Consider the following 18314-nt stretch of genomic DNA (forward strand, 5'->3'; position numbering starts at 1 on the left):
TTGTCTGTTGCAATACTGTATAATACTGCAATTCTACTGTACTGTAAAGGAAAAGTGCTAGCAATAAACATCATACTGCTGTATAAACTATTGCAGGAGTTTCCAATGTCAGGGTGGGGACCCCGAACTAGGTTGAGTTTTATTTCCGTGGTACTTTGCCCTTAGTTCTGAAGAACCATTTTCATGCTCACATTTTAAGCTGATGACATTCTTACACAAACATGTGTAAGAACAAGAACAGTAACAAACTTGCTCTAATCTGTTAAAATTAATGAGAAGGCACTGTAAGAGTTGGGCTGAATTCTTGCTGGGTCTGCAGTGTAAAAAATTACTGCAGGCCATGGCAGACTATGGCACTGTGGTGTCCTCTTTCAATACCCTGTACAAATGTATTGGCCATGACAGCAATCTTCTTATTTGGTCCTTTTAGTGAAATGAATAGGATCCACCCACAGATACACTTACCAATTTAAGGAATGTAATAAACCTCCATAAAATATGTCAATGTATTACATCTCCCCTGCTAACTGCATTTAACAATAAAGAATCTGCTCTTGTAGTATTACGTTACTGTTTATTTTTGCTATCTATTATTTTTTTTTCTTTGCAGGCCTATCCATATTATGTTACATGGATCCCCTACCTTTCCCGGTAATAGGTAAATTGCTGAAGGGATATACAGCTTTCGTCGCACCGGTTTGATCGGTGATGTTTTTGTCAGAGGCATCTTTAAGAGCCGCGATGGTGTCTGAAGAGCTGCTAGACTACGGGCGGTAAGGGTTAAACACGCTGTCTTTCTGGAGCCGGCTGGTGGAGCTGCAGCGATTCCCCCCTCTGCGGAGAACAGTGTGCTGTGTCGTCCTTCACGCAGCGACTAGCGAAATCAGGTAGAGAAAAACATGTGGATTCACAAAATGTATCTACTTGTTGATCTTTCCTTTAAAAAAGGTACAGATAGGATGGACGGGATAGTGATATAGATAATGTACGGCTCCCTGTTGAAACATGTCTGGGAAAGACAGGGATAATTCAGAGGAAAGGATTGAACTTGGGGTAGGCGATCCACGGAATAGTAAACCAGTGATGTTATTCCCATTTTTCATCTCCATTTGATGAGTGTTTTTCAAATTTCCCCTCCTTTATGAGTCTGCTAAAACGAAGGTATGTACATAATCTGTCGCTGTGATGCATGAATGTAAATCTTAAATGTTTCCCTGGCATGCAGGAAATAAGGCAGTTTACCTTTTGTTCTGAATATTATGATGTTACTACTATTACTACTTAGCAAACGCCCTTATCCAATGCGAGGCACAACGCGTATGGCAGAAATCACACCAGCAAAGATACAAATATCAAAAAATAGGCCGACCATAAAAAAGTGTCATTACAATCAACAGCACTGCCGTTCGAATGCTTATGTTGTGTGCACGCTTTTAAAAATGATTAGGCATTAGTTTCGTCACAATGTTGAAGCTTATGTTTCAGCAGAGGGGTTCTTTAAATTGACTCTTTTCTTAACGTATATCTATGACTTGCAAATATCTGTGTAAATTGTATTTCACCAGCACTAGTACAATGCTTTTCTGAACCGGGTCATTTTCTATTCCCTGGATTTTTTTGCCCAGTGTCCATACAATCCATTGATTCGTTGACTATATGGCCACATGAACTTAATGGAAATGAAAGATAATATGGGGTAGAGTACCGGTAACAGTAACTATCACTTTATGAAACAAGCCAATTATAACACACTTTAAGTAAAAACAAAACAATGGAGAATTTAGGTTTTTTTTTTTTAAGCAACGTGGAACACGATAGGTAATAAGACCCTGCACATGTTGCCAAGCGCAGTAGACCAGGAGAAGAGATGAGAATTAAATATGGACAATATTTGCAGATGAAAAAAGTAGTAGGGTGATTTCAGAGCATAACAACTGCTGACGAAGAAGGAATGTTGTGTATGGTACCAGTCTGCTGCTATGGGCTTGTAACTGACCGCCATGTCCCCGAGAGATGTGGTGAGGACGGGGTTCCTGCGAATTAGTGGATACTGTTGATCCAACACTGGACAACACTAGGGTGGTTAAACGGAATCTATATGCTGTTTTCAGCTTAGTAAAAGGACACGTGAGACAAATACGTAATTGTTCAAACACTGCACTTTTTAGGATGGTTACCAATGGCTACTTGTTTCTGTCCTTCTAGATACAATTCTTAAGACGGGGTAGAAGAGTTGTTGCTACCCTGGGAACAGAAACGTGGCACAGAAGCTCGAAGACTACAACCAAATGCTCAATTGTATTTAAAATATACATTCAACACTCCAGTCATTATCTCTGAGCAAATGAATTTTCTGAGTTTCTTTGATCTTAAATCTTGCAAGCTTTCTATATTTGAATGTAGAACGTTTTTTATCGTACTTTCACGTATCCAGCCTGAATCCATGTCCCCATTCGTTCAATAATTTCTTTCTGGCCTCTGCACAGCGACATTTACTGTTACACAACAGATCACTGCCCGTTGAGTAGAACTAACCACTACAGAGAGATGTGACTTCAAGCACTTCCTAAATAAAATGTGGAGAGGAGTTCCCACCATTTATCGCCTGTAGTACCTACTCATCCTTGTTAGCAACTGTAATTTACTTAAGAAGGTAAGTTCGAGAAGACCTTAGAATGACGAGAATGTGTCCGTCTCTCTCTTGCCGTGTTTCGGCAATAACGGTGTCTCTAATTGTAACTGGAGAAGTTCAGTGACTTCAGCAACAAACGAAGGCGGCACTGAAGGAATTGATTGTTTCCAAGAAGGACAACGCGAGCTCAGTTTCAAAGCAGGGAGGACAGCCGTTTCAGCACTGCTGGCGTGGACAGTGCTCGATCGCAGTTGTTGCTCCTCGTCCCCCACCCACCGCACTACCCGGGGGCGATGAAAGCTGCTGGGCTTCTTAGAGCAGATTAAATTATCTATTTGCTCTTCTGATTAGTGGATAAACCACCCGACACTGTGTGAGAAATGTTTTCTCAGTGCTGTGGGTCATCTGGGTTCGGTCTCCATTTTAGAGAGTGCCGCTGATATTCTTTCTCTTTTCTTCCCTCGCAGCTGCCAGAATGGAGGAAAGCAAACACAAATGTAGACGCTAATTCAGCACCCTCATCCTGTCTTCTGGACTGACTGAATTCATTCTGAAATGGAAAAATCCTCCGTAGGGATGAATAAATCGGGCTTCCGATCGACATCCTCGCTGCCCCCTGAGCCGGTGGATATCATACGGAGCAAGACTTGCTACCGCCGAGTAAGGCTCAATGTCGGGGGTCTTCCACACGAAGTCTTGTGGAGAACGCTGGACAGGTTACCCCGAACGCGACTGGGGAAATTAAAAGATTGCAACACTCACGACTCGCTAATGGACATATGCGATGACTACAATTTAGAGGATAACGAGTACTTTTTTGACAGACACCCGGGGGCGTTCACTTCTATCCTGAATTTTTACCGCACAGGAAAGTTACACATGATGGAGGAGATGTGCGCGTTATCTTTCAGTCAAGAACTGGACTACTGGGGAGTTGATGAGATTTATCTGGAATCGTGCTGCCAAGCTCGGTATCATCAGAAAAAGGAACAAATGAACGAGGAGCTTAAACGCGAAGCCGATACATTGAAGGAAAGGGAAGGCGAGGAATTTGATAACACGTGTTGTGCAGAAAAAAGAAAGAAACTTTGGGATCTTCTAGAAAAGCCAAGTTCGTCAGTTGCAGCCAAGGTAAGTATTCTGTTGCACTTTTGCGCAGTATTATATATCCTGACACTATAGGTATCATGACGTGAGGACTCACACATACTCCACATACTCTGCTTAGATAGTAGATCGCGTTTTTTTTTTTTTTTTTACTGTTTTCGTTCTGTCACATGATTGATTTCAATCTGATATTATATATTGTGTTTTAGCGGTCGCTTACTTCCCAGAGTCATCCTCACAGGCTCATATGGCCTCATGTCAACACAGACACAACTGTTTACCTACTGTGCATTATACATTATAACGTTCATGTTGTCAGAAGTTTCCTGGAAAACATCAATCACATTACACATGTGAAGCTCTCGAAGGTTTCATATTCAATGCTCTATATACTGCGTGTAGGCGTTGTCAACTTGTTTTGGACCCCTCATGGGCTGTCAAGACAAGCTGAAATGCTGAAACTACTTTTCAAACCCATAGTATTATTACATTTTTATTACTAAGATAAGTAGTCCGTTGTGTTATTGTTAGTAGGATATTGTGTTGTATTTATACATTACAGTTTTCTTGTCACTTACTATAATACATTCGTTGTATTTGAAATGCTGTCGTAAATATCGGAATATAAATTACAGATGTTGAGTTTTAGCGCTTTAGTAATTTCTGTGACCAATAAGCACGGCCGAAAAGCACATTTTCACAGCCGTTCCTGAGAAAGTTTGGAACACTAGCAGCTATTACTTTCCGCCATTATTAACACAGTTATTAACATATTTGTCACTGGACCAAGGGTGTTCATATGGACAGAAAAAATTACATGGCCCCCAAAACATGAATTAAATCCTTAGCAATCGAGCGAGATTTGACATGGAAGTGTATAGTTTATTAAATGGACCGACGGTGGTCAGAACGCATTATGATTTGGGTGATAATACAGACATTTTAAAACTGACGGCGAGTCCAAGAAAATGGATGTTTCACACGTTGGATTAGGAAAATATCCTTGTTATACTGGTCATTGCATAGGTGGAAGAAGGATTTAATAGCTTCCAAAACAAATCTTAATTGCCCTAACTGATTTAATTCAAAATCATGAACACAGGCAGTATCTTTCCTTGTAGAGCAATCTGTTTTGTTAGCTGAATGATTGCATTATGCAGAAGTATCATAAAAAAAACCCAGTCAAAGTCATGTGATCGACATAGTTCTGCAGTGAAGATGAAATACTGGCACTAGTGGTAACTATAGGAGGTTCACAAACTGTAAAATTGCAATGATCACCACAATTATAACCCCTGAGGGTTTTTCTTGTATAGGAAGATTGTTTTCAGACCACAATCCTGTATCTACTCCGGAGCTATGTATCTGATTTAAAATCTCATGATGTGAGACTCATCAGATGAACATATCCTGTTGGTTTTGTGTGAGTGCAAAACTGACCACATACTGAAATGGGCATGTACTTTTGGATGACCAGGTGGACATACTGACAAACAGGTGCAGCACTAGTCAGATTGTGGTGTTCACTTGCAAGTAATGATCTCAGCTGGGTGAGGTGTTGTAACTGGAATTGGACCATTATTTTAATTATTCTAATAGCCAAAGCCATACGTGTCAAGACCCCACAACAAATAAGCATACATACTCTTTTTCCGGATTTGGGTATGTACAGATGCACACACCTATCAGATAACCCATATTTATGGCAAAATAATGTTGATATTTATTATTAATTGTGGCTACTCTTCCACAATGTCACCTTGTCAGAAAGCAAATCATTACTGGTTTCGGTTTGCTGTTTGCTGTTTTTTCACCAGCAGTAGAGAGCAGTGCAGCGAGTGTTTTAGAGTAATCCACTCAAGCGTTTTAGGGATGAGGAGTAAGATCAATATATATGGTGCTCTTTATGTTAATGGAGGATTACAGCTGTAAATGAAGCTCTAATATTGTTCCCTGCGCTACTCACAGTTTCTCTCCCTGTGCACCACCAGCCTGCCTTTGCTCTGACTGCTCTTGAGGTTTGTGCGTATAGAAATTCATGATTTCATATCAATAGCTCTCCCTATTTCACGTCTCAGTCTCTAACTCAGCCGTGTGGAATTACTCCATGTTGGGCTGTTCTTAATCCATGGTACCAAATGTTGTTAGTATTCTGTAATTCTCTTCATGCTGAGGTGAGATGCATTGCCATTTTATGATTATCAGCACTGCAGGGTAATAGTGAATATCTCGCATTGGATTGTGATTACGAAAAATATTACCATAATGAGTAGCCATCTACAAACTCTAAGATCTGTCAGTGAATGCTTTCTCCGCCAAGCTGATCCCACAAAAAAATCAGCTTCCCCATAATTGTAAAGGCCCATTTATCAATACGTAATTAGCTTAAAAGGAAGCCACAGAGCTACATTCCTACCCCCCAAGACTCTAAATGCATTACTTCAGCCATAGAATTATCCAGTAGGCTATGGCAGGATGAAGCCCTGTTTCACATATTTAAGCACTTTAAGGATTGCAAATTGCCATTCATAAGAGCTTTAGGAGATTTAGTGGTTTGGACGTTTTGATAGAGTAATAAAGAGACCTGTAAGGTTAAGCGTTGTTGTAAGTGGCTCTCCTGCAATCACATCTCCATAAATCTTGAACGGTGCATTGTTAACAGTGAGAAGCCAGTGTAGAGTACCTGTCCTGCCGGACCCTGACTGTGCATGAGGCAGGTGTAATTCGGCGCGTCACCTGGGTTCCCCGTCCACATCAGTTGTGTTGATTCTGGTCACAAGGGCTGGAGAACAGATGGCTGCGCTTGTGCCAGTGGAGTAAGCAGTTACTCAGGAAGACATATATTTCCTTTTTTGATTTTATGGGGGGGGGGCTTAACAAAATTTTTCTGAGGTGAAATAAAGCCAACAGGACCTGGTTGTCTTCCCGGAAGAATGTTTGTGCCTGTGTGTGCATGTTGATCTGCATCTTTTCCCCTTTGTGTTTCTTTGTGTGCGTGTGTGCGTGTGTGTGTGTGTGCGCACTTACGTGTGTTTATGTGTGTTTAGTTATCTACACTAACAGGCCAGAGTCCCTTCCTATAATGATTGTAATTTCAGCACTGAGCACTGAGTGGGTAAATGTGTGCAGCACTAGCACAATTAGTAAAATCAGGGTTTGTGGTGCCAGCTGATGGTACTTTCTGGGTAGGATCCTAAGGATACTACTCTGCAGTCATTTTAGTTACTGGGTTTGGGACGTTCACGTGGTTATAGTGGCTATGGTACTGGAGGGCCACGGTTGTCTCTGAGGCTGCTCCCAACACCTTCAACTAAATGTCAGGGAAATGTCACATTAATTATTCGAGATTAGACTCCGGGTCCAATTTAGTTCTTCCTTCAATGCCCACATTTTTTAGTGAACAGCAGTTCTCACTCTCCTTCTGAAATCAGATTTGGGCATTCCATGACTGATTATTAATGACTGCATGACACTTCAGCAGCTCGTTGTCTGAGACACTTCTGGAGATCTTTTTACGCTTGCATTTGTTTTTTATCTTTAACTTCTATTAGCACTTTACAAGCATTGCTGTACATTTGACATGCTTCTTACAGCCATCTCCAACACCATTTTGTTGTGAAATATCAATGTGTAAGGATATCATCTGTAATAACATCATTTGATCTCATAACAGCTGGACAATATGGATATAACCATTACTGTATTTGTCTGTGCACATTATTACTGGGCCAGAAGAGCTTGGCACAGCATTCAGAAACCATACTTACATTATCACATAACCATATCTCTCAATATCACATATTTTTGAATATATAATATGAACTGTGCATCTTCAGTGCATATATGATCAATTGACCTACCAAGCATGTTAGCGATGTAATAATGTGCACTGCTTTAAATGCAGAGGCTGCAATATGTATGTATGTGGGTGCATGTGTGTATGCCTGCATGCATGCGTGTGTATGCGTGTGTGTGCATACATGTGATTTATTCATTACATTACATTATTCATGTGCAGATACCCTTATTCAGGTGAATGGCCACTGCTTACAGTTTTACCACTTATACACTCTGTAACTCATGCATACAGTAGGATTATTCCAGAGGGGAATGATTATTAGTATCGTTCTCAAGGATACAACAGCAGTACTCCACCTACAGTCTGAAGGCTTTTCCCTTGGATCTAGGAGCTGTGGATGCTGGCTAGCATTCTGGAATGTAGCTGAGATCCGTTGCATGTTTTCTTGATTGGATTGGATCAGATTGGCTTGAGGGAATAAACAGAATGAGTATTGAGTCATGATGCGATTCTGGCCACATCATGAAAAGCCTGTCTTGTCATCCTTTAATGTCCAGAGCTCTGCTTTGATGTATAGAAGAACATGTGTTGTATTGTACCCGTTTAGTCATAACAGCAGAGATGGCTTTTGTCCTCATATAGTTTTGGCAAGTGTTCACTATTACGCAGTAAGAACAGAGAGAGCATTTGCATGTGCACACTGCCTGCTGAAGGTGCTATCCTGTAGCCTTCGCATCTTCATGGGTCATCATCTGTTTGGCTTGGTTTCAAACATATATGTAGCGGGACTCATGGGAGGAACTGATGAAGCTGTCCAATCCTGAAAGTCCTCTTTCAACAAATACACGGACAGAATATCCATGTTTTGTTTTTTAACATCTAAGTATAAACACTGACAGACTATCCACACACCTGCTGTGCCCATGTTCTAACCTCTCTTTACAGCCAGAGCATGCATTGCTGCTCTTCTATTGAACTGAGTGATACAATTTGAAAATTAGGCAGGTTCGGCCTAGGGCAGGTAATAAAATGAAAACAAACATCAGGATGCTGATGTTTTCTTAGTTTCCCCCCAAGTGCTAATTGCAATGCTGTCACCTGGTGTTGTCAGCACTGAGCAAAAACTTCTATTAAACCCCTCTTGTGTTGTACTGTTGATGACAAATTATAGCTGTTTATATTTTCACATTCATAAATCAAGTATGCATGGTAAGCAATGTTGGCACCAAGCTGTATCTGAAATGTAAAATTGTAAACGAATAAGGATCAATCAATTATTGGCAATTGTCAACATTAAAATTATCCTCTTTTCTCAGACACTGCTAATGACACGACATGAATACTGATTGTAATGCTGGACCTCTATGGAAGGCATTCTCCAATCATCATTAAGGCATAAAATTCTTGTTAATAAGATTCTGACAGTGTTTTGCATTATCACAAGCAGGTTCCACACAGTATTAACTTCTACCCTCCTGCAAAGCAATGTCTAATGGATATCCGAATGGAAGTGCTAGTAATCAGAGCACTTACTCTCTATTGGGTTATCTTATTATGGGCAGTCATGAGGAGTAGTGGTTAGAGCACTGAACTCAGTGGTTTGGGGTTTAAATCCCATAGGGGGTTTCCTTCCAGTAAAAATGCACATCAAAATGAATCACAGAAATGAATGATGTGATAAATGTATGTAGCATAGGTTCTTGTTATATACAATTGAGATGGGTGATACAATTGTCCATGCTGCATTGACATTTGTGGTCTTTTAAACATTAAGATTAACATGTGTCCTTTCCCAAAGCAGCTAATCCATGATCATTCGGTGCAATCAACACTACACCAGTTACATATAATCACAAAACAACATTTCATAACCTTGTATAATAACCACCATACAGTACATAAGTACTGTGCATCCTCAAAAGGCTGATGTTAGGAAATCCAAAATAATGTTAATAAATGATGTTCAACTGATGTGTACAGCAAGTGTGACTATCAGTGTTGGCGTTGGTCAATTATTACCAGTGGAAAGGTGATAGGATGAGATTATATTTTTTGTGAGATTATGTATTCTGGTAGAACAGTGAACAGTGGAGAACAGTGATGGCATGGTAGAATTGCCATCATATGTCTCATCACTGGCAAAATCTATATGTAAGTGAAATGTAATTTAGGTAGATCACTTATTGGACAAACTCAATTTCTGGTTTGTTTTTGCTGTGTAAACATCCTTTGAGACAACCTATAGATTATCTGCAGCCTACAGAAACTCTCACTGACTGACTGTAATTTCATGGGACACAATCACTGTCACCTTGCTCATTCAACCACCATATTTCTCCAGTCAGACTTTGAATGTGAACTTTTGAAGAGAGATGGTGCAGAGGGGACGTTACTCTCTCCCGGTCTCACTGTTAACAACAGGACACAGCCTCCACCTGGGAATCTGACCTGTGATTGTATATAGTTTACAGACTCTTATCGTGTAAGTATTCAGCCTCTGAAAATAATTTCAGAAGTTAAAACTCACATGCACTTGCCAATCACTCTTGACATTCTTCTCTCAATGCTGCTTAGAGCTGCAGCATTGTTTTGGAAATGTGGCGTGAAAATATTACATGTAAGCTCTGGTGGAAGTCCAGTGTTCACCTCTAGGGTGTGACATGTAAAGAGAATTCATACAGGGGCCAGTGAAGGAGCTGTAGGCTTTTTGATTCCATTGCCCCAGTTAACCAGAGATAAGACAATCCATTTATTTGGCAAATCATGTAACCCAAAACAGGTCTGTGCTGCCAGTCAACTCACAGAAGTCATCAGTGTCTAGTGAAGGCAGTTATAGAACAGACCGAGATCATCTCTAGAGGTGAGAGGTCAAATTAATAGGGTGCTGAAGGCAGTTTTAGCTGCCAGGATCTGGGCAGAGCACAGGGCTGAGATGCAAAAGTTCACTTACCATGGTCATCACCAGTGCTGTTTCCATGTAGGCCGGTGGTTGATTAATGGTTTTTTCTTCTACTTGATTGTAAATTCACATGTAAGACACTGAGTGATGAGACAGGATAATTTTGAGATCTCCACTTCCTTTCTCTATCACGTGTGGAGGGATTACTTTCCCGTCCAGTGGATTTTAGTTCAAGCATTTTGTCTCCTGTAACACTGGCTTACCTAATTACTGGAGGGACACTAAGTCTGCCTTGAGTTCAGATGATGAGATCGTATTTTTCCAAGCCCTGTCTTACCTCCAGACTTACAGTACTTGGTAGGAATGTGGTGGCCTGACAGGAAAGGTAAGGTCAGTATTCGGTTCATTTGCCCAAGGTCCCAAGAAACAGCATCAGTCTCACAGACTCAGTTTTATCACATGAACATTTGAGTCATAAAAATTCTTTCACCTGTCCTTTCCAAAACTGTTTGTCTCACTTGATCACCGTATCCATTCAACCCATTGTTGGCAGAGATCAGAGGCCTCTTCTTATGAAGATGTTATCTCCATACAGTAATAGATTCACATTATTGATTTGGCATAATGCCTTTGATACAGATCAATCAGTGATTCACAAAATACAGATGGAGAAGGAGATATGTTCGGGAACTAACAATTCTCAAGAGGGGATTCCTCTGATCAGTCAAATAACCGCACCTTTACCGCAGTGCTGAAACGAGGATTAAATGGTTTGTTAAGCACGCTGTGTTGCATTATGAAACATGTCAACTTTAGTAAGACTGAGGCCATCTCTCTCCACATTTCTAAAGGATAGACAGATGATAGATTAAGCAGTATTCCTCTTGTAAAATGTTTGTTAAGGATGATATCAAGAGCCTCAATTCTGTCTAACAGCAGTATGCTCTCTTCTTCACTTTGAGCAACAAATTTAAGCAAGCATCACATTCATTACATTTCAAACTCTCTCAGTGTTGGGCTTTTTGCAATCTTTCAAAATAATCAAAATATTGCTGGTGATGTGAGGAAAATACTACCCTCCCACAAATGTATTACTCAAAGTGTTTGCTGTTATATTGACTGGAAGCCTAAGTGAATACTTCAAATACTTGCTTTTCCCTTCTTAATCTTTTAAAGCCTCTGGACCATACATTCACATTCCAGGTTCAAAAGTAAAAGTATTTTACAAAACATTAGAAAAGAGGAGGTAGTCATGGAGTTTGTTGCTTATATGCTGCATAAATGTACTGATTATATTGAAGGATTGATTCCAACAAATAATGATGGTTTAAATATGATCTATATGACTTCTGAAGCACTCTACCTATAAATATATTATTTCTGGTAAAAATACTAAAATGCCAAAAATCCTGTTTTGTGTTGACATTGGTGGCACAGATTAAATGATTTTTTATTAAAGGTGTGTCACAACTGTCCATTACTTGGGCTAACTGTAAAACTGCTTAAGGTTGCTTAAGGAGGCAATTGTCTTAAGAACCAAGTTCATTTGGCATCCAAATAGGTATTAAGTAATGAATCTAATTAAGTAGGTCCATTCTCGCTACTTTGAAATGATCGGGGACAAAACCCGGTGTTCACAATGGCCCTCCAGGAGCTAAGTTTGTCCCACCATCGTGGGCGGTGTTAAGTCACAGTAAAGGCCCTGGCAACTGAGAGAGAGCAGAGGTCTATTCTTTGGTTGCTAGGGGAGACATGTGACCATAAACTCATTACCTGGAGAAGAACTCTGATAATCTTCCCTGGGCAGAAGAAAACTGTGTTCGACCTCATCCAACCTTAGCTTCTGCCCTGTTAAAGAGTACCCTGGGACATCATGGTTGGCAGGCTCTGTTGAATTTAGCAGGCATGCAGGCGTTGAGAGTGCCAGTCTTTGAAAGGTGCGCCCCTGCCGAGATGTAAGTTTTCGTTGTAAGTCTCTTTGAAACAGCAACTGATCTGCACTTGGAGGAACAGTTGATATGAGTTTAAATCGAAGGAATGTGCATTTAAAAAATGAGCACTGAAGGGAAATGGAAACTACAGACTAAATGGCACCTCTCATTGAACTGCACCACACTCACTTTTACCTCCCCCGAGAAGTTCGGAAAACCTCTACACATGCAAACAAATCAGACAATAAAGGCAGTAGTGATACATCTGCACTATATATCCGTTCATGCAGCCTGCCTCCTTGTTTTCTGTGTGATTTTCTTTTCTCTGTGATGGTTAGCAGAGAGAGACTCTGTTCTTTTTAGCCTCTCCCCTCATGTGCTTGTCTCCCTCCTGCAGAGTGTGTTTGCATGTAAACTAACTTGGTTGCTCTGACCCATTTCTTCTCTCTAACTTATTCAAGACTCAGTTTAGCAGATGCAATGTATAGACTGTACATGAGTCATTCATGACTCCCTGTTACCTTTGCCCCAGGAGGAAAGTCCATTGTTGGAGTGGAGGGTGGAGGAGCTCACATCCCTCCTGAAACCCCCATGCATTATTAATTTGGTGACGGTGGGGGGGGTCTCGATTTCCACCGCCATTGTTCTTGGCTGGAGAAGGGGGGCAGAGAGGCTGGCCACCGGCCTCTAAGGTGACAGTTAAAAAGATGAGGGGTCAAGCGTGAAGCGGCAATGGCAAGGCGGCTATGTCTCTGCACCTCAGAGCCGTTATTCATTATTCAGGAAGAACCTGTATTCTGGATCAGTAAACACCGCTCATCCAAGCATTGGGTCAACAGGACAAAGGAGCTCTGTGTTTCTTCTGGAAAGTTCTCTCGCAATGGAGTTGATTTTTGGGAGAGCTGAGGTGGTTTTTGTGGGGGGTAGGACCATGGTAAGGAGCAGATAAAAAAACTGTAACCTATGAAATAAAACTGATTATTAAATATTATCTGGCAATTATCTTGTCATTGCTATCGTGTGGTAGGAGTCCCATGTGAGCACGAGTTTAGACTTTGGGAGATGCAAGAATGATGAATATGCCAGCATGTGGGAAAGACTAGAGAGAAGGATATACAAGTGCGAGGGGCAGACTGGAGTGAAGGAGAGGCCAGTGCGAGCTAGAGTGAGGAATATACCAGTGCAAGAGAATGATCAGTGTGACGGAGAAACTAGAGTGAAGGATATGCCAATGTGTAAACTAGAATGTGAAACATACCATTGTGATAGAGAGACTACAGTGAATGATATAGCAGTGTGAGGGACAGATTACAGTGAAGGGTATAACAGTATAAGCGAGAGACTGGAGTGAGGGAGAGACCAGTGTGAGGTAGAGTGAGCGGTAGACTAGCGTGAGGGAGAGATCAGGGCTGGGGAGGTGGAACAATGGGAGAAATAACAGGGGGATGATGCTAGAAGTTGAGGGAGCTTGAGGGTGAGAGAGAGAGAGAGACCAGGGTGAAGTAGAGTTCAGTGTGAAGTAGAGTTGAGGATTGCAGTAGGAGGCTGTGGCTCCTGGCCAGGAAGAGCCCAGGGATTATTCATCCCACCACTAGGCCCCGGTCACCTGAAGCCACTGGCTGATTTCTGCACATAATCACAAATGACTTCCACCTTTTTCATTATGAATTAAGAATCAGAAGAACTGGGAGCACCTTTTTCCTTCCTCAGTAATTGCTCAAGTCGTAGATGTACTGCTCACGGGCTGGAGGATTTTGATCTGAAATATGAGGTGGTAGATTCTGCTGAGGGGGAAGTGGGAAGGGGAGACTGATGGATATAGTACATCACTGACAACTCTGAGAATGCTGCAGTGCATTTATGCATTTTTTGCATTTTTGGTCAATGCCATCAGGTTGCAGCACATGAAGATTATTCAACACATTTCCAACAGATGGACAGTAATGTTCACTATGGCATCAATTTATGTGAATGAAATGTTCTGCGCAGCTGTTTGTCGTTGAATCCCTCATGAATTTGTGCAGGAGGAGGATATGGAGTACCAAATGCCTAAACAAATCATGGCTGAATAGCCTGTGTGTCTACCATCATATGCACGTCTGTAATTATCATTGTCTTCATATTTCCATATTCCCTACTAGGTGGTCTATGTCTCAATAGTCACCAGTATAGAAACACCTATGGTTGTGTGTATCCTTTTACTCTCTATCAACATTTTTAATAACTCTCCTTCATGTTCACACCTCCATGCCTTGCTGTCACGGGAAAAATCAAGATTTTGTGTTCCGAAACAAATAATAGCAGCATTCATATAAATGTCATACACAGGGATCACTGCAGACTCCATCATCATGAAGTCAGGATTGCTTGTAATCATGGCAACTACGTTTTGTATTCGTGCTCTGATCACAAAGGTATCTTATTATCATTGAGATAGAGGTTGATTCATATGCAAACCAGGTGTTGTTAATAACAAAGAGGTGTAGTGGGAGCAAGAGCAATCAGAGAGATTGGTTTTTCCAGACTATGACACCACTGCTATTATCTGGACTGTGTATACTTACACCAGGATGTGTTTGCGTTCCTCAATCAAAACAGAACATCTCTAAAAAGGAATTCAACTTGCCCACAACTTTGTCCGTGGATAAGCAAATCAAATGCTATCACAGAGTGCTACAATCATTTAGGTCATGTTTCACACAATGACGTGATCTTTCGTCATTCATGCTTGTTGTATTTCAGTCACTATGGCTAGTGATTGTAAGCTGACACAATATTGGAACCATTCCACAGTGGTGTGGTCAAACTCTAAACCACTCATGTAGAAAGGCTGATCAGATTTCCCAGAAAATAAAGCACAGTCTTTTTTCTTTTTTTTCCATGTCCTCATTTGATTGGGAAACTGTTTTACCTGATACTTATATTAAAATGAAAAACATGTGACGATCATGCCACATCTTAATCAATTGACTTTACTTTTTAACAATAATTTTTTCCTTTCCAGGTAGACTGTGGAGAAACAAGCCATGTAGCTGCTCTTGTATCAGTATTGTGTTAGTCAGGCTAGCTATAGTAGCTTCTGTAGACAACTTAGCAGCAGAAGCACTGAATTGAGCAGGAAAATTGGATGTATTCTAAGCCCCAATTTCTTTTGAAATTCTGCAATAAGGGTTCTGCATTCGCCCCTGGCAAACTTTAAGAAAGCATTTATTTTAACATCAGTTTCCTTAGTTATTATTATTTCTGTTATTACTACTACTGCTACAAGCACAGTGTACAGAGGGGCAGGGTGAAACAGGAGAGAATAATTAAATAAACTAATTTGTATTTTAAACAATCAAACAGCAGACCTACACAAGGAAGCGACAGGGATTACATCGGAGCTATGGAAATAGACATCCATCAGCTGAAAAACACACGAGTCAGAATAGGGAAGCATACGTGTAGTTGGGAGGAACACAATTTAGTTTCTAGAATTACTAGCATGATGAAATTCAGGGTCTCTCAAGGGACGTGCGTGGGATTGTGTGCCTCACAGTACTGTCACCACCTCACACAACATTCATTCCCAATTGGTTCTTACATTATTATAGGAACAAATTTTTATCTATGTGTTCCACAGTATTTTAAAGTAGCTAGTTTCTCTTTGAAGAAGACTCCTTGTGTTCCAGTAATTTCAGTTGCAATGTTCCAGTTATAGTCCATTTTGTTTCTTTTGACGTCACCTCCTTACCGTTTGAACTGTGTGTTGATCTATGTTTCTCATTGTTGTAATCAGGACACCTTATCGGGAGCGACTCGGTTCTGATCCAGGAAGACCCGACATTTGGCAATACAGGAAGCAGAGGGAAGATTCGAGAAAGTGCATAATTGAGGAAGTACTGTATATGTAATTGTTTGCTGGGAGAATGAAACATGCTGCCCGTCCAGATGGGCGATCACTGTGGCTTCTGCTCTTGGATAAACAGAGAGTGGAAACAAACATGGATAAGGTGATCGCTAGAAACCGGCACAGAGAGAGGCCGCCGGCAGGAGGGTGGGGGATGGGTGGTGTCAGTTTACAGTGCAGGAGGTGGAGAAAAGCAAAATGCTGTGGTCAGAAAGACATGTAGGTGATGAACGCTGCTGTGCGTAACTTTTAGACATTTTACATTTTCATATAAAGTACACAATATGAACTACCGAGACCCTGCATAAGGGAACGAAACCTGTTTTAGCCGTTTATGCTTGTTGCCCTTCGTTAACAGAGATTTTCGAACTGCAGCATGTCCCTTATTTTCTGATGTCTGTTTAAGACCTTTGCACTAATGGATGGACAACGACATCAGAGCCCTCTGCTAGTTCTGTTTTCCTTCTTTTTTTCAATCTTCAATCTTCTATCTTCAAGTGTTGTTCATCCTTCTTAGATAACTTTTTGGGTCTTCCTGTCCTGGGTTTTTTTTTAACAGATGATGTACTCATTAATTATGTTTAGGGTGATTAGGGGCACCTCACCTTTAAAATCAAGTGGTGCAAGTTATTTCGTTAAGCGTTTTTCCTCTTTGAAGCAGCGACAGAACTTCTGTAATGACCTTCTTATCCAGAAGATATATGTACAACCATATGTTATAACTTCTGAATGTGTCTCTAAGGAGTCGTATAGCAGTGCAGGAACACTACCTCTTCAGATAGATATATTTGTGTGCCAGTGCTTATCAGCTGCCATGCTGTGTTTGAGAGGACATGGATGGCCCAGCCAGGCTCGGCTCTTGACATTTGTGCATCCACCATTCACCTGTTCCAGAAACCGGGGGCAGTGTGACAGATTCTCCCATTGATCAATCCATTCCCATTCACCTCCACGGACAGAGGCAGAGCAGCGGTTGCCATAGAGACCAGGACGTTTCCAGGGCAATGCTCTGCTTGCCTGTGCGGAAATAACAGTCGGAAGAGCCGAGGTGCATTGCCCAATTGTTTCCATTTTCCCACCTCATCTGAACAGGTGTTAACCCTTCGAGAATAATTTGCGCAAGAGGTACCTGCTCCAGAGATGCACAACAGCAGGGGGTGGTAGAAAAAATAACAATGTAAGCAATGGAGAGTTGTCACCCTGTGCAGTGCATAATGATTTCAGCCGTCCACAGTGTGCCTACATCTGCCTTTCCTCATCCGTGTGATTTGTAAGTAATAAATGTGATCACACTGTAGGGTAAAGAAGTAACAATTATTGCTGTGACGGATGTCCTAATTGGACAGATGTCTGGCAAATGATGGAAGCAACCTGTTTTGACACTTGAGTTGTTCAAGATGGTTCTCTACCTGAGTAGATACCTCAGTGTGTGTTTGTTCCACAACATACTCTCCCTAGAGTCTGCTCTAAATATATACACAAGCAAACACATGCAGACGAATGCATCCATAAACACACACATGCACACACACGCATGTGTGCATGCACACACGCACATATCGGTTTTATGATCGCACTCTGTCATGATGGCTGAGGTGTGTGTTATAGGAAAGCACATATGTGTCTGGCTTGTATAGTGACATTTAAATGGTGGACGAGTAGAGAGATTCCATCAGCAGGGGCACTATGTCCATGTCCTGAGACTAATATTTCACAGAATGTCAGAATTTTACTGCAGTCCAGTCAAGTACAGGTTTTAAAGGATGTTTAATTTGTGTGTGTGTGTGTGTGTGTAGTATTAAACAGTCAGTGAATGTGGCTCTCTACAGGACAGCAGTGCTGTATTAGGTTCTGTAGCTATTTAAAACTAGGACATAAGATAAATATTCCTGACTATTTTTATGTTTTTAAATAGTGGTGTGACAGCAGCCTTAGTTTGAAGTAGAAAAGCATGGACACAATTTCATGACAAATTATTCACTAAAAAGGTATTGTTTCTGCTTTTATACATCTGGTCTATTTTTGTTTCAAAGACAGAGCAGTGTCAGGCCCAGTTT

General features: G+C 41.1%; 1 protein-coding gene across 2 annotated transcripts in view; it reads left to right on the forward strand.

The window, feature by feature from the left end:
- Positions 1-861: 861 nt before the first annotated feature.
- The window catches only part of kcnb1 (potassium voltage-gated channel, Shab-related subfamily, member 1), a 44195-nt gene continuing 26742 nt past the window's right edge, over positions 862-18314 (forward strand). Inside the window, exons 1-2 of one of the 2 annotated variants that reach the window (XM_036533178.1) lie at positions 862-1161; positions 3100-3763. In XM_036533178.1, the coding sequence (XP_036389071.1) occupies positions 3188-3763 (576 nt within the window). In that variant the 5' untranslated portion in view covers positions 862-1161; positions 3100-3187. Of the gene's footprint in view, positions 1162-2581; positions 2654-3099; positions 3764-18314 lie in introns of those variants that run through there. The other variant, XM_036533179.1, reaches the window with a different exon arrangement.

The sequence above is a fragment of the Megalops cyprinoides genome, chromosome 7, assembly GCF_013368585.1.
Source record: "Megalops cyprinoides isolate fMegCyp1 chromosome 7, fMegCyp1.pri, whole genome shotgun sequence".
Taxonomy (NCBI): Eukaryota; Metazoa; Chordata; class Actinopteri; order Elopiformes; family Megalopidae; genus Megalops; species Megalops cyprinoides.